We start from the raw sequence: 13,922 nt of genomic DNA on the forward strand, positions 1-13,922 counted from the left end.
ATGGCAGAGCAGAAAAGAGGCCGAGTGAAGTCAAGCCGATGCTTTTTCTTGCGCGGGTGGCGCTGCGGTCCGCCGTAGCCCGCGGTCGGCCAATCAGGGGCCGCTGCTGCAGTATGCCATCATCATGGATTGTTCACATATTGATATTATTATCATTATCATTGTTATTATTGTAGCAGTGCAGGATTATACAGAAACATGGTATTCAGACCATCGTAGCCAATATTGGTGATATGCAAATATTTATACAAATGCCAAAGAACAAGAGCGGAATGGAGTATCTAATTGGTATACAAAAGCAAAAGATCACCAAAAAATCCAAAATACTATATAAAAAACACAATCAAAGCAAATGAGTCCTCATGGGGCAGGCTATGCCCTCGGCATCATTCGCCTCCACGTAGTGGTCCTTGCCATGATAGGTATACCAGATCTTCAGCGTCTTGGGCAACAGGGGTGCGGGATCGTGGAACCCGAGTATATGGAACTGGGTTCGAGTTAGCATGAATTCAAAGCGAGTACCAAGGGATATAGATGTTCTACTGACCCTGGTCGTGTTCTTGGGGATCACCAGCTGACCGCGATCGACCAATGCAGCCACGGGGATGGTGACATCGGCAACCTCGTAGCCGCTTAAACGTTTGCTACGATCCTTCTTCGACGAATCAAGGCCATATTCAGCCTTGGTGATGACCAGACCGTTCTGGTTCGCCTCTCTCGCCTGTCGTCTGAGTACCTGCTCCGTCATCAGGGCGATGGCCTGCGCACTCTCGTCCCTCTTCTTGGGGATCGACTTCTTCAACTGCTTCTGCCGCCGCGCAATCAGCCGTCGACGGTTCTTGCGGTCCCGAGGACGAATGAACCCGAATTCCCAGGCGCAGTACGACGCGAAGGGCAGAAGGACCATCATTGCGGCGAGATCCATGTTGACTGACTCCAGAGGCACAAGGGTGATAGGAAGCCGGATTCTCTGGCCCAATCGACCCCATGAGACCGTCAAGGCCAAGCCGTGGTTTCCTTGCAAGCCAACTCCTAATCCCATGCGAGTCAGATCCCCGACCTTTCGCGTGCCCTCGATGTTCCAGCCAACGGACAGGTCAACGCCGACGGTGGCTTGGACCTCCAGACGAACCGCCTTCGGCTCGTCCGCCGCGGGCACGGCATAGTGATTTTCGGAGCTCCATTCCGACCGCGCGACTTCATTCGCCGGCTTCCCGGAAAAGATGTTGCGCGCGTAATTGAATACCAGGCCAGTGGTCATAGGATTGGCCGTGACGGCTGCTTGCCAGGATTCAGCGGCCTTGTCCGCTGCGGTCTGCTTCTTGCGCATCATCGTGTGCTCCTCGTCTTCGTCTTCCTCCTCGACGTCCGCATCGTCATCGTCGAGAGTGGCGGCGTTCAGCGGCGATTTCGGAGGGCTCATGAAGCCGAACTCGAAATGGCTTCCCGGGTTTCCGGGGAACAGTGCTGTTTGCACGTCCATGTCGAAATTGCCGAACGGAGCCAGCAGGACCTTCAATGTCTCCGGCCAGGGAACGATGCCACTTGACCAGTTACAGAAGCTGTGCTTCCCGTCGCCAATCTCCCTGACAACCTGCACTCCCACTATAGGTGGACACCTGAAAACGGAGTGCAGTAACGTGGTGCTCAAGTTCACCCGGAACGGCTTCGTGCCTGGAATTGGCTGGACGGCCTTGACCAACTTCGTCTCGATCGAGGGGACCGGCAAAAGCATCGCAGTCGCTGAGACTCCCGAGTAACTGAAGAACGAAAAGGGTTTCCAACCGAGAATGCCCTTGGAGCCCGCGAAGTCTCCAAAGACACGAGATACACTTGCACCCAGGATCAAGTCTCGCGCAGCGAGAATCGGAGGTTCGGCAACCTACACACAAATCGTCAGCATATTTGCGAGAGATTAAAGTGCCGTTTGCTTGTCCTACCTCGTGAACCTCCTCGGAGTCATCCTCCATGGTGAGGGTATACTTGCGCGAAACGGGCTGGAGCTGGCCCGCGATACCAGTATGGATCATCATATCCAAACCACCCGATTCATACGGCGACTGGCCGCCTTGCGTCGCAGCTCCTCCATCCTCAGAGGGAAGTTCCTTCTCGTCATCGTCGTCCCTCTCCCCGTCCCCGAGCAAAACGCGCGGCGACGGAAAGGGCGCCTTGAACGAATACTTCAGGTCGAAGTTGGCGATGCGCGGAGTCTCCAAGGCGAAATAGGCGATTTCCTCCTCCTCGTCGAGGGTAATCATAGAAGAGGCATCAATGCCTAGCGTCAACGCGCCCTATCCCCAGTACAGCAGTCAGCCAAATCCATTCACACCCTCAGAAAAGCAAAGAGAGAGAAAAAAAACATACCCGACTGCTAACCATGCCCTCCACGGCACGCCTCTCCCTCCTCTTCATCGTCTCCAGAAACCACGCCCGAAACTCCGCGGCACTCATCGCCCGCACGCCGACCTGCTGCTTCCGGGCCTCTCCAAACTTCCCCATAGCACCTCGGAGCGCCCACTCGCGCCTCACGCCCTCCGCGCCCAACAGGTCATAGACGGTGCGTTTGTGCGGATCCAGCAGCGTCTCGGACGCCACGCGCAACTGATCGAAATGCCGGGCCGCCGCATCCTGCAACTGCGTGGGCTGATGGTCCGGGTGGAAGCTGAGGGTGCGGGAACGGAAGGCGGACCGGATCTCCGACTCTGAGGGCGCGGGCGTGCGCGAGAGGCCCAGCAGCGCGTAGTAGTCGGGTTCGTCGGGATAGTCCATGAGGAGGGAGTAGGCAGATCCGTCGGGGGCGTTGGTATCGTCGTACTCGAGTCCATCTGCGCTGCCGTTCTCATTGGGGAGGTTTTGTCTGTCGGCAGGGTCGGCAGGGGCGCCGGCGATGAAGTCGTTGCTGCTGTCTGTTTGCGACATCCCTGCAGTTTGCCGGTCGTATTTGAGATGTTCACCGGCCGAAGGAGACGATCCTCAAGAGGTTCGAGAACAAAAAGAAAAAGAAACACGAGACAAGTGGATTCAGAAATTCATCCGGGGATGCAACAGGCCATAATTCCTCTCTTGGTGATTTCTCCGGAGGGGAGCCTGCATCGACGGGGGGATGAACAAGCCGAAAGGTGATTCTTTTTTTTCTTTCTGTTTTCTTTCTTTTTCGCCGGTCACGCCGATGACGTCGGCAATACCGGCTTTAGCGCCCGTGGAAGTATCGGCCTTAACAGACGGACTATCATGCACTTGATAATTGATGATCTTGATAAATTCTTAATTGAAGCATAATTAGGTACCTATGCATCGCAGTACAGTATCGTTACTACCTGACGAAGTGATTGGCTCTACTCAGGGGATCATTCTCCAGTTCAACGCGTGCTCAGCACAGTCTGTTCATCTAATGCTCATAGACATCACCAACTCCAGGATACACATGATGTACATTTCCATCTTTGCCCTTCAGGCAATAACATATAATACAGGCCGCAATGCGTCGATGAATATAGACAGTTAGAACAAAACTCATAGAGGCTCACCACCATAGACAAGTGAAAAGAGAACCACCGGGTATACATTACTAGAGCCGACAATAATAGCCTCGTTTTTGGTACACGGCATCAACATCGCTAAAATAGACAAATCACAAAATAGAAATAGAGAGCAAACAGTAACAATGATGGCTCTCAGCTGGTATCTTTCATCCAGAGGATGTTGTCCTCCGAGAATGGAACGCTTCCGACTCCCAGAGCAACGAACAGCCGCTCACGCGGCATTTCTTCATACAGGAGGTCTTCATTCGTCGCCGACTCCTGTTTTTGGACGCTACTGCGGACCTGGCTATCCAGCGAATGACTCCTCGTGAGGAAGGCGATCTTGCCGGCCAACTCGAGTTGCGGGTAAGGCACTTCGGTCATCGCATTGAGTCGTGTCTCGATCAAACTCACTAGCGGCACGGTGCTGGCCCAGAAGCGACTCAGCTCGCGCATCACCTCGAGTCCACCCCCGATGAGGCGGATGCATTCAGGGAGATCCACGATCAATCCGCCGGCGCTAAGCACGTCGATCGCGGACAAAATCACATAGCCCAAAAAGGGATTGAGTAGAGTTCCCTTGGAGATATTGGGCTCCATGGCCGACCGGGAAGTCTCATAATCGGCGGCATATCGCATGAGAGCAACTGAGATGCGCAAGATCTCCGCTGCGTGGTTTCTGGTGGCGTGGATGTACCGGTCCACCAGCCCATCCGGAAGATTCTGGAACCGCGCGTGTCGATTCAGTTTCATTAAGGTTGCATGGTATAAAAGGTGGATGGAGATGAAAGAATCCGCCTTCTTGGATCGAATACTGCGTTCCATGTTGACGGCCGTGAATGTCAAATGGTCCGGTAGCCTGGCAGCCCACTCGTCCGACCGGCGAACAACATTCGAGTGAAATTCCTCGAAGAGCCTGCCATAAGCCTCGGCCGGAATCAACGACAATCGAAAGACGTGGTCTGAAACCTCTCCCCATAATGACAAAATGTCTATCAGGAGTGCCATCGCACTCAATCCGGAAAGCTCGTCTTCCAAGGATACGGGAAGCTGGTTCAAAAAGCTCTGGAAATAAGGAACGGTAGTGTATTGTTGGGCTTCGTAGACCTCTTCGCGGCAAGGTAGTCGGAGGTAGGCGGTTTGGGAGGAAATGAGGGTGGTCGACGGGGTATAGAAACACGAGAGACGCTGGTTTGAGGAAGCACAGTTAGTTAAGTTCATTTTGCAGGTACAAAGCACCAAAATACGCAAGAAGAAGAAAACACTCACGTCCATCAGAAAAGCAACCCAGAATGTGCGACGTCGGCATTCGATCAACGCCTGGGGATGTAAACCATATTCGCATTCTCGGCTTTGGTCCACAATAACGCCGCCCAGCTCGACATTGTATCGTAGTCCGCTCACTGTCCGCACGGCAGCCCCAACAGCATCCCATGACTTCACAAGAGCGCCGATGGCATAATACCAAAGACTCATGATGATGCGACTTTGAGCAAGCTGCAGGGTGAGACTGTGTCTGCTGTGTTCCACGGCATATCGAGCCGTGCGAGAGTATCTCTTCAAAGCTATCACCCTGTCCGGGCGCTCGGAGAACACTGATCCCAGTGTCATCATTGAGTAAAGGAGCATATGGTCATCCAGTGATTTCGGTTGGCTCGACCGAAGCCAGAGAAGAAATCGACGTCGTGGGAACATGTAGTACATCCGATCATTCACATACGTGAAATAGGTTTCGACGTAATGCATCGTGAGCTCAGGGTCCAGTTCGTATGGATCAACTCGCCAGTCACAGGCGATAGGGTCCTGCGGATCCAGATCTTTCAACCCCGTGAGAATGTCGGAATAATCAGGAGACACTTGACCATCCACACGTTTCGGCAGGTCCTCGGCGCCTGCAGAGATTCGACTCGATCCCGGACCTCTCAATCTGTAATGTTCGTAGTCCATCGCACCGTCGTGAGTGCTATCCACCGCGGAAGGAGTAAGCATCGAGCCGTCGGATATAGGAGACTGAGAACTGGTCCTCGGCAGCGAAGTCGAGCTTCCTGAGGCCCGGACCATGGAATACAGGGAATGAGAGGAGCCGGAAAAGTTGTGGCTTCCGGCGGAGAAGCTGTCCCGTCCTTCGTATCGTCCCATCGGTTGGGAATGCTTCGTCGCCGCACGATGACCGCGAGGTCTAGACAAACGTTAGAGAAAATCAAATTCTGGGGCCAGCCAGAGCAGCAAATAGAAATTTGTTTCCACCCCCGTCAGGAATACTTACGCACTCTCGAACCTGCACTCTCTGCCGGATTTCTGGCACTGGTCGCATTTCGGCAGATTTGGCTGGCACTTGATCTTCTTCTCTCGGCAAGTCAAACAGGCCTGGGCTAGTCGCTTTCGCGGCTTTCCGGCCTTCGTAATGCCCCAGTTGGCATTCACGGGGACTCCGTCAATGATCTTGGGGCACCGAGTGCCGTCTGCGTATATGTAACACAGGCCCTCCCCGTCGACGTACCTCTCATCGACCACATGCGAACGAACATTGGAAGTAGGGCTTTTGTTCTCGGCCAAACCTCGCGCGTCCGGGGATTCTGGGAGTCCGCCGTCGTCAGATTCCCTCTCGGGAGGTCTGAATCCATGCGGATGAAATAGCCCCTGCGGAAACGAAGGAACGGGCGAGTTGACCTGGCTGGGCGGATTCACCGAGGCCTCGCGCCCCAGATTGTGGGGAGATAAACGAGAGAGCGGAGGCAACGAACCGGGATGCCGTTGATGGATGGGATCCGAATGGAGTTGATGCTCGAGGATTCCGTTGCGCGGCGTCGGCGTCAGGACGGGGCCAGGCTCATGGTGTCGGTATGGTTGAGAATGTTCCGCGGGACCATTAGGGGGTGTGTAGATTCCAAAAGCGCTGGGGTGATAAGGAGACGATGGCCGACTGTCTTGGGCCGTCGGGGTCAACAACTGGCTGACTGACGGCAGCTGCTCGGTTGCAGGCTGATGGCTGGGGGCCTGCGAACGGCCGGATAAGGGTCCTCCAAGATCGGTCCTCTCTCCCTGGGTCCGCTGGTGCAGGAAAGGGTCCGTTCCAAACTGCAAAGGCGCTGAAGCACGAGGTGGCGGGAGCTGGTATGGATGAGTTCCAGGAACTGGCAAGTTAGCCGGACGATCAGGCTCTCGCTCCGAAGAAGGACCATCGGTCACAGGTAACATACGCCCGAAGGGTCCCACGTAGTAGGTCGACATGGTTGGCGCCGTAGGATAAACAAAATGTGGTGGTTGTTTGGTCGTTTTTTCAACGTCCTGTAGCCAGCAACATAACAGGGCGAAGGTCTCTGGGGATGCGGGAGGGGTTGTGGAGAGTCCACCAAGGAATAGAATGGCGTCCAGAATCCCAACGGTGACGAAATCAAATGCGATCTGATAAGAATGACAAGGCAATTTCTGCTTTAGCAACCGACACTCCTTTGCAAGCGAAATGAATGAACGAACTGGAATGCAACACACCTCCTTTTTATGTATGCCGTTGCCCGAGACTTTGAATCACAGCACGGTTGAGCAACACGAATGCAGTTCAATAAAACAAAACACACAAGAAAAAGAAAAAGAAAAAACACAAGAGTAATAAAAAATTATGGGCGGGTGGTGTTCAAGGCAATCGAAATTAGGGTTTGGGGATATCTCTATACCCAAACCTTGGTTTGCCGCTCTGACTTCAAAGACAAACCGAACAACCGAGTCGGAGCGGTAGGTAAAAGTACCCCAAGGGAAGGGAAGGGTAAAAAAAAAAACAAAAAACAAAAAAAAAAAAGGCTAAGTCTGCAGAATGGAGACAAGAAAAAGGGTAATTTTCTGTCACAAGGCGATCAAATCCGCGGCGTGCGGGCTCACTGGACTATTCCCATATACTCACGGATCGAAGAACAACGGGAAGGCAACGGATGCAACTAATAGACCACAATCATGGTGCAAACGGCCCTGAAACACAGTCTTTCCGGAACGAGCACTCCATGCCAGGATTGCTGCAGGATCCCAGTTGATCGTCCCGAGCATCCAACAATGATCCAGCGGGGACGGTACTGAGACTGTCAAGGCAGACCAAGGGCAAGTAGGGTTACGCCTTAAGCCGGATATCGTAAGCCAGGGGGGGAGGGGAGTGGAAATGACAGTCTCCTGAACAAAGGGAGGATGGGAAATAGCGTCGTTCTCACTGCAGATGGTGACAGGACCCCAGAAAGGCCGTGGAACGAACGTGACCAGGTAAGAGAAAAAGCAGGCAAGGCCGTTTGTCGACGACAGATGAGACTCCGGCTTCCGGGTAGGACAATGGGCGAATGAAAGACAGCAGTGTGGGTTGCGTTGCTTTTCTTTGTTCTCTGTCCTTTTTTTCTTTTCTTTTTTTCTTTTTTCTCTTTAGCCTCTGGTCTTATTTTTTTTCGACCTTTCCCTTTTTTTTGGCCCTTAATATAGAAGGACAAGGGGGTTGAAAAAAGAAAAAGAAAATCAAGAGACAGATGTCCCTATTACGGACACCTTCGCGAGAGACCGGACGAACGAGATGAACGCTCAGGAACCGCCCATACGTACCCCGAGACTATGTGGTTGGTTGGAGGGAAGACTGGCACTAACAGCCAGAAAGAATGGACCCTGGGAGTGATAGCGGACCCGCGGCAAAGCCCAGATGGAACGAGGCAGCGAAAAGAAGGTCGGTGATTTGCTACTAGAGGCGTTGGTGTATTTGCCAGCCAAGTGTCCTTGACGCTGGGTAGTATCTGTACTTGTTTTCGACCACGCCCCCCTGTAGATAGGCTAGTGAGAGGGGGGGAACCCGGTGAGAGGGAGAGGATAGGACCGAACAGGATAGGATCGGATGAAAGAGAGGACGTAAAAAAGAAAAGGACTGAACTGGGGTGGTGTGTAGGAGGTCAGGTAGGTAAGGTCAGGCAGGCGTACGAAGTCGGTATAAGAGTAAGAGTGACGGAGGGAATGAAAGGAGAAGGAACCCGGCAGCCAACCAGGATGTTCCGACAAAGGGATCGAACAAGAAAAAAGTAAAAATCGAAACAAGAGCAGGGGCAAGGAAGAAGGGAGAAAGAAGGAAGAAGAAGAGCAGAAAGAGGGGGAAACAATGCGGTGATTGATTATTCTTTTCTTCCTTACGATACGGTCCCCAGCGACAGCTCTGGAGTCCGTACCTCTGGAAAGAAATAAAACTATAATAAAATAATATAATAATGAAAAAAAAATAAGAAAATAAGAAAATAAAAGATAATAAATAAGACGATCATATAAAATCGAAAGGATAATTGGAAATTATTTTCTAAAACCCTGGGTCGGACGACGGAGGACAACAGCTTAACCAGACCATTAATTAAACATTACCCAGAAAAGAAAATAAACTAGATAAAATAAATAAAAAAAAGAAAAAGATTTTTTTTAAAAAAAAAAAATAAATTATTATCATATTCTGGCCCGGCTGGAACTCCATAGGGTTGACGATTTTAGTGCTTCTCCTCTGGTTCTGTCAATCCACCTCGATCCGTCCTAGTATTAACGGTCCCCCGGGGAGTGGATTGGGTTCATGGCTGGGAACCGGGACCATCCTCTGGTCTCGACATGACTAGCCAACTAGTCGAGAGGGTCGAGGGATTCCCGAGATGACCACGGTGCACAGATTGAGGCGATTTGCGAAACGACACGAAGGACAGGAACGCCACGAGGTCAGTGCTCGGTCATACAGACGTGAAAAGGCTTCCCCGGCCAGAGTCAGGAGGGTATGCGGGCAGACATTGGATGCAGGATACATGAAAAAAAAGGAAAAACGAAAGGGAAAAAAAAAGAAAAAAAAAGAAAACAGGAATCCTTCAGCATCCTAATCCGGAATTGAGACCACCAGCTGAATCGTCACGATGATCATTCATCATGCAATGGATGGAGTCGTTTCCTTTCTTTGTGGATGCCTGGTGCTCCATGCCGGACTGCGCAGCCTTTTTTTTTTTTTTTTTTTCCCTCTCTCTCATACTAATTAATCTACTAATCTACGCAGTACCCTGTAGTCTGTATGCTGTATCTGTATCTGTATCCAAGATAATACATCCCATCGATTGCAAAAATCAATCAAGTTAACTTTCAACGCATGCCCCGCCGCGATATGCTACGGAGTACGGAGAGTGTTCGGAACGATCCAGTGCATCTCCATAACGCAAACAATGAAACCCGAAGCGGCATAATCGACGAATAATTTAAGACACGGCATCGCCAGGCCCTCTGGTCCTTTATTTCGAGGGAACAGGATATCCTCGGGACGGCAGTTGAAAATAACCTTGTTTCAATGCATGAAGGTCTGTCCAGCCCGTCTCCGTGTCTCCTCTTTCCCTTTCATCTATCCCTGAATCTATTCTAGACGGGACTCCGTGTTGTCTAGGGTGTGTTTGATCATCCTAGGGGATTCGGGACTTTTTTTTTTTTTGTCTCTCTTTGTTTCTTTTTTTAAACTCCAACAGAAAATAACGCCTATCGTTGTTTCGGCCCCGATGGAATAATGCAAGCATGGTGAATTCAACCGACTCCCACTCCCGAGAACCATGAAGAAAATAATAAATAAAATAAAATAAAAAAAGGTACATCGAACAACAACCGAACGCAGGGAATTCCTTCGGCCGACGAAAAAAGCCTCCACGAACTCGGACCCAAATCTCTGGAGCGTAAGGATAATCAACGTCGCAACTGTGAATGAAACGAGAGTCGGAGAGGGGCAAAAAAAATTGAGAGTAAAAAAAAAAAAAAAAAAAGGGTCAAGAACCACAATTCCCTGCCCACAAAATCCCAATACTGAATCGCCGGGGGCTTATCATTCCATCATGCCTCATTCCTGAATCAACTAAGTAGAGAAATTTTCCGAAAAAAAGTCGACATCGCGCCCCTCCCCGTTGGTCTTCACAGAGGAACCGATTTCCTATGGACTAGGACCCGCGCCCCTTGTCCGACCTCCGTGCCCGGCACCATACCCAAGTTTCCTCTCCTTCTGGACGATTTGGCATGGTTTACGTAGCTGGATCCGTAGACTATCGGCTGCTTAACCGTTGGCGGGAGGTCGTGACGGAGTCGACCTGGCGGAGGACGGCGAAAGGGGGTGAATCACTACCTTAGACTACCTACTGCGTACTCCGTAGGGAGTTGGGTCTTGCCAAACGACGACAGCTTCACGGGGTTCCTTCAATCCTTGAGGAAGCAGGACTCCATCGAGGATCGTGGACTTGTCATTCGCGGGGTTCTTCGGGCTAGGGAAGTGGGCATCCGACAAATCTCCAGGCAATAAACTAATAAGGAATTCTCAATTCAGAATCAGAAATACTCCGTACAAAAACCACATGAAATCAAAACTACGCCGTACGTGAAAACCCAGAGAGGGTCCCATGTCGGCTGCAAGAACGAACTCGAATAAGAGCATCACTAACGATTCGGGCTTAGTCCCACGATACTCTCGTCCCTTGATTTTTTATTTTCATTTTATTTTTACCTCCAAAGTTTGGCCTTTTTTTTTAATTTTTTCTTTTTGCTTTAACGGGCGCCCCCGATCCACGCCCGGTTGTCGTCACTCCAACCTCGGTTTTGTCTCAAGCATGGCGATCCGATCTGCAAGCCGGCCGTCAAGTCAGGCATCGTCATTCTCGGGAATTCCGCATCATGTTTGGGATTCGACCAGGTGGCAGTAACGGGGGATAGTTAGTGAGGCTACCTAATCCTGTGAACAGAGATCTGGCCTCTCCTTTTTCCCCCCTCCCCTGCCCCCTGGAGAAGACGATCCTGGAGGAGTAATATATTATACCTTCTAGCGATGGCTAGCCATGGGCTTCAAATGAATGTATGGGGAAACAAATCATACGATCTCACACCCTTCAACACCAATTGGACGTTGAGTTTTTTAAATAACGCTATCAGGAGTCGGCAGTAGTGAACCGCAGGTACCAGCCGAGTGATAAATTAAAAAGAGAGACTATATAGTAATAAAAAGCCGAAAGCGACGCGAGAGGGAAAAAATAAAATAAAATAAAAATACAAAGCATGATGCAGTGTCCTCCGGAGCACACAATGCAATTAATTAACTGTACGGAGAGCAAACAAGTGAACAAAAGAAAAAGAAAAGCCCGATGGATCTGTCCCTCTCCATCTGCCGAAATCAAACCAAACTCAAAGACCCAAATTCCGCCCATTTGTCGCGGCCCTCATTGGCGCGATTAACCTGAGATCTGATTAATTTTCCCGAACAAATACCGACGCGAAAAAGAAAAATCAAAAGAAGAGAATCCAAGAGGGGGCGCAAATGACCCGACTCTGCTCAAAAACCCCTCCCACGGCATTGGCTCTCTTCCTACTGACGAGGTTACGATCCCAAAAATCCACTGCGGAATCCGTACCGCTCTCGACTGGCTCCGGGACTCCATAAATAAGAGGGACTCCCTCCGTCCCAATTCCAGGTTCCACCGCGCTCTGCACTTCCAGCCGGTAGTGGTAACTCCATAGGGTTAGGGTACCGCACTCCGTACCGTAGTTCCCTGAATCCTGATGGATATCGAGGGTGGTCCGATCGATAACATAACATAACAGAACTAGAGTTTGGTCTCCAGTGTGGCGGCTGGAGGATCCGGCCGAACCTAAGCATGTACTCCGGGCTGCAACCTTGAGCAAAAAAAAAAAAAAAAAAAAAAAATCCTACCAGTTACCTGGAGGAGCTAGTTTGGTCACCAGTCACCAGTCACCACTACGGTTTACTACCTGCTGTACCTACTCCGGGTACTGCTCCGACAGAGGGAACTAACAGCTAGCTAGCTGGGCTAGCTCAAGGTACAGGAAGACGCTCATACGCCGCCGCTGCTAGTGGACTAGATGCGACCCCATTGAGCCACGGCGACAGAGTCACGACGGAGTACTTTTCGCACGTCGTCACTCGTGAAGGGCCGGGATGAACCACTTACGACGGATGTGGGAGTAATCTACTTCGCATGTACGTACTCCGGAGGCACAGAGAAGATCGCCCAGCTGCGCCGCCGGCCGGCGCCCCTCCTCTCGGACCAAAGGTACGTGGGACTTTACTCCTTCCAGCAGGTGCAGACAGCATGCCGCAGTCGCGGTGGCGATACCTAACCTTGTCTACGGGCTGGGCAGTGTAGGATCTGGGAGGATGGACGCCGGAGGATGATGTGTAGAACTAGACGGAGAACGGAGGGCAACAGACTACCGTGCCTAGTCGGTTCGTTCCGCTGCTGGAGTACGAGCAGTAGGCAGTAACTTTTTTCTTTTTATGTTATTGCTTCTTCTTCTTTTTTTTTAAAAAAAAAATGTTTGGAGTGAAATTTCTGATTCATTCAAATGAAGCCACATGTACGTACGCTGTAGAGTACTCCGGAGACATCTAGGCTAAAAGAAGAAAAAAAATAGCCGAAAATCTGCCACCCGTCTGGTTCTATTCCGATAGGATGAATTAGCGCCGGACCGTCTGAGACATGGCCGGATGATGGTTTGCTACGGAGTACACAGTACACACTTATGGCCAGCTGAGGATTACAGTCCACGGTGCTGGACAAGGTATACCTACAGGAGGTAGCCTATACGCAGGATATGATAAGTAGTATTACCGTTAGCAACCCCTGCGCAGGACGAAAACCATCAAACCAACTCGAGAAGATGGGCCGAGAGAAAAAGAGGGGGGAGGATCCCAGATCCCTGCAAGGTGTCGGTAGGCCCAGGACGGACCAGTAGTCAATTAATGAATTAATGAATGAATTAATTAAGCAATCAAAATGGGCGATGTCAAGAGGACGAGAGGTGAGACCCGGGTTCACGGAGGATCTCTCTTAATCTCGAAATCCCGGGCCAGGTCAGTTCTCGGCCTAAACTAGGAGAAACAAGAACCCTGGGATTCCCGGATGATATCTAGGTACCGATGTCGATCACCGAGCAGGATGGCAATTACGCCGTGACACCTGACAGGCTGGAAGGGCTCAATTTTTGGGCGAGATAAAGACGAGCAGAGCAGGACGGAGTCGGACCCAACGGTCGGAAAAGAAATCCAAATCCCGAGGGTTCCTCGGTACTCGTAAAGATGGTATCACTGACTGAGTATACACTATACACATACACAGGACGCAGTCTGTGTCCGCGAGGGCTGGAATTGGATCATGGATACATCCGCCATTCGAGTCCATAATCCATATGGAGTCGCGGCGCATAGGATGAACAAGAGAAGTGGGGAGGTTATGCAACGCAGAGGCCGTCACTTCCAATCAGGTCGACGGGGGAGGCAGACTGGCGCAGCTGGAACGAACTCACCCGACAAAGTCGCCCATTTCCGGCGGCCGTCATTGGACTCGCGGCGCAGAGAACTGGGCCTTACGTGCAGAAGGGAGGGGGCATCCA

General features: G+C 51.2%; 2 protein-coding genes across 2 annotated transcripts; both read right to left on the bottom strand.

The window, feature by feature from the left end:
• Positions 1-207: 207 nt before the first annotated feature.
• Positions 208-3,098, bottom strand: P170DRAFT_401702 (J domain-containing protein). Its single transcript, XM_024846385.1, has 4 exons — positions 2,365-3,098; positions 1,941-2,291; positions 548-1,882; positions 208-487 (listed from the first exon to the last, which is right to left on the bottom strand). The coding sequence occupies exons 1-4, from the start codon at positions 2,917-2,919 to the stop codon at positions 344-346; spliced, it is 2,385 nt and encodes a 794-aa protein (XP_024707248.1). The 5' UTR covers positions 2,920-3,098; the 3' UTR covers positions 208-343.
• A 576-nt stretch (positions 3,099-3,674) lies between these two features.
• Positions 3,675-6,752, bottom strand: P170DRAFT_444054 (uncharacterized protein; the record flags this gene model as incomplete). Its single annotated transcript, XM_024850603.1, has 3 exons — positions 3,675-4,709; positions 4,791-5,700; positions 5,788-6,752. The coding sequence occupies 3 exons, from the start codon at positions 6,750-6,752 to the stop codon at positions 3,675-3,677; spliced, it is 2,910 nt and encodes a 969-aa protein (XP_024707249.1).
• Positions 6,753-13,922: the final 7,170 nt, after the last annotated feature.

Source organism: Aspergillus steynii, assembly GCF_002849105.1.
Source record: "Aspergillus steynii IBT 23096 chromosome Unknown P170scaffold_2, whole genome shotgun sequence".
Lineage (NCBI taxonomy): Eukaryota > Fungi > Ascomycota > Eurotiomycetes > Eurotiales > Aspergillaceae > Aspergillus > Aspergillus steynii.

What these genes read in the sequence shown, in the direction of transcription:
- P170DRAFT_401702 (XM_024846385.1), bottom strand. Translation starts at nt 2,919, where the DNA reads ATGTCGCAAACAGACAGCAGCAACGACTTCATCGCCGGCGCCCCTGCC. An exon ending in ACTCCGAGGAGGTTCACGAG is followed by an intron (nt 1,883 to 1,940) that starts GTAGGACAAGCA and finishes ATTTGTGTGTAG; the next exon opens with GTTGCCGAACCTCCGATTCT. An exon ending in TCCCCAAGAACACGACCAGG is followed by an intron (nt 488 to 547) that starts GTCAGTAGAACA and finishes ACTCGAACCCAG; the next exon opens with TTCCATATACTCGGGTTCCA.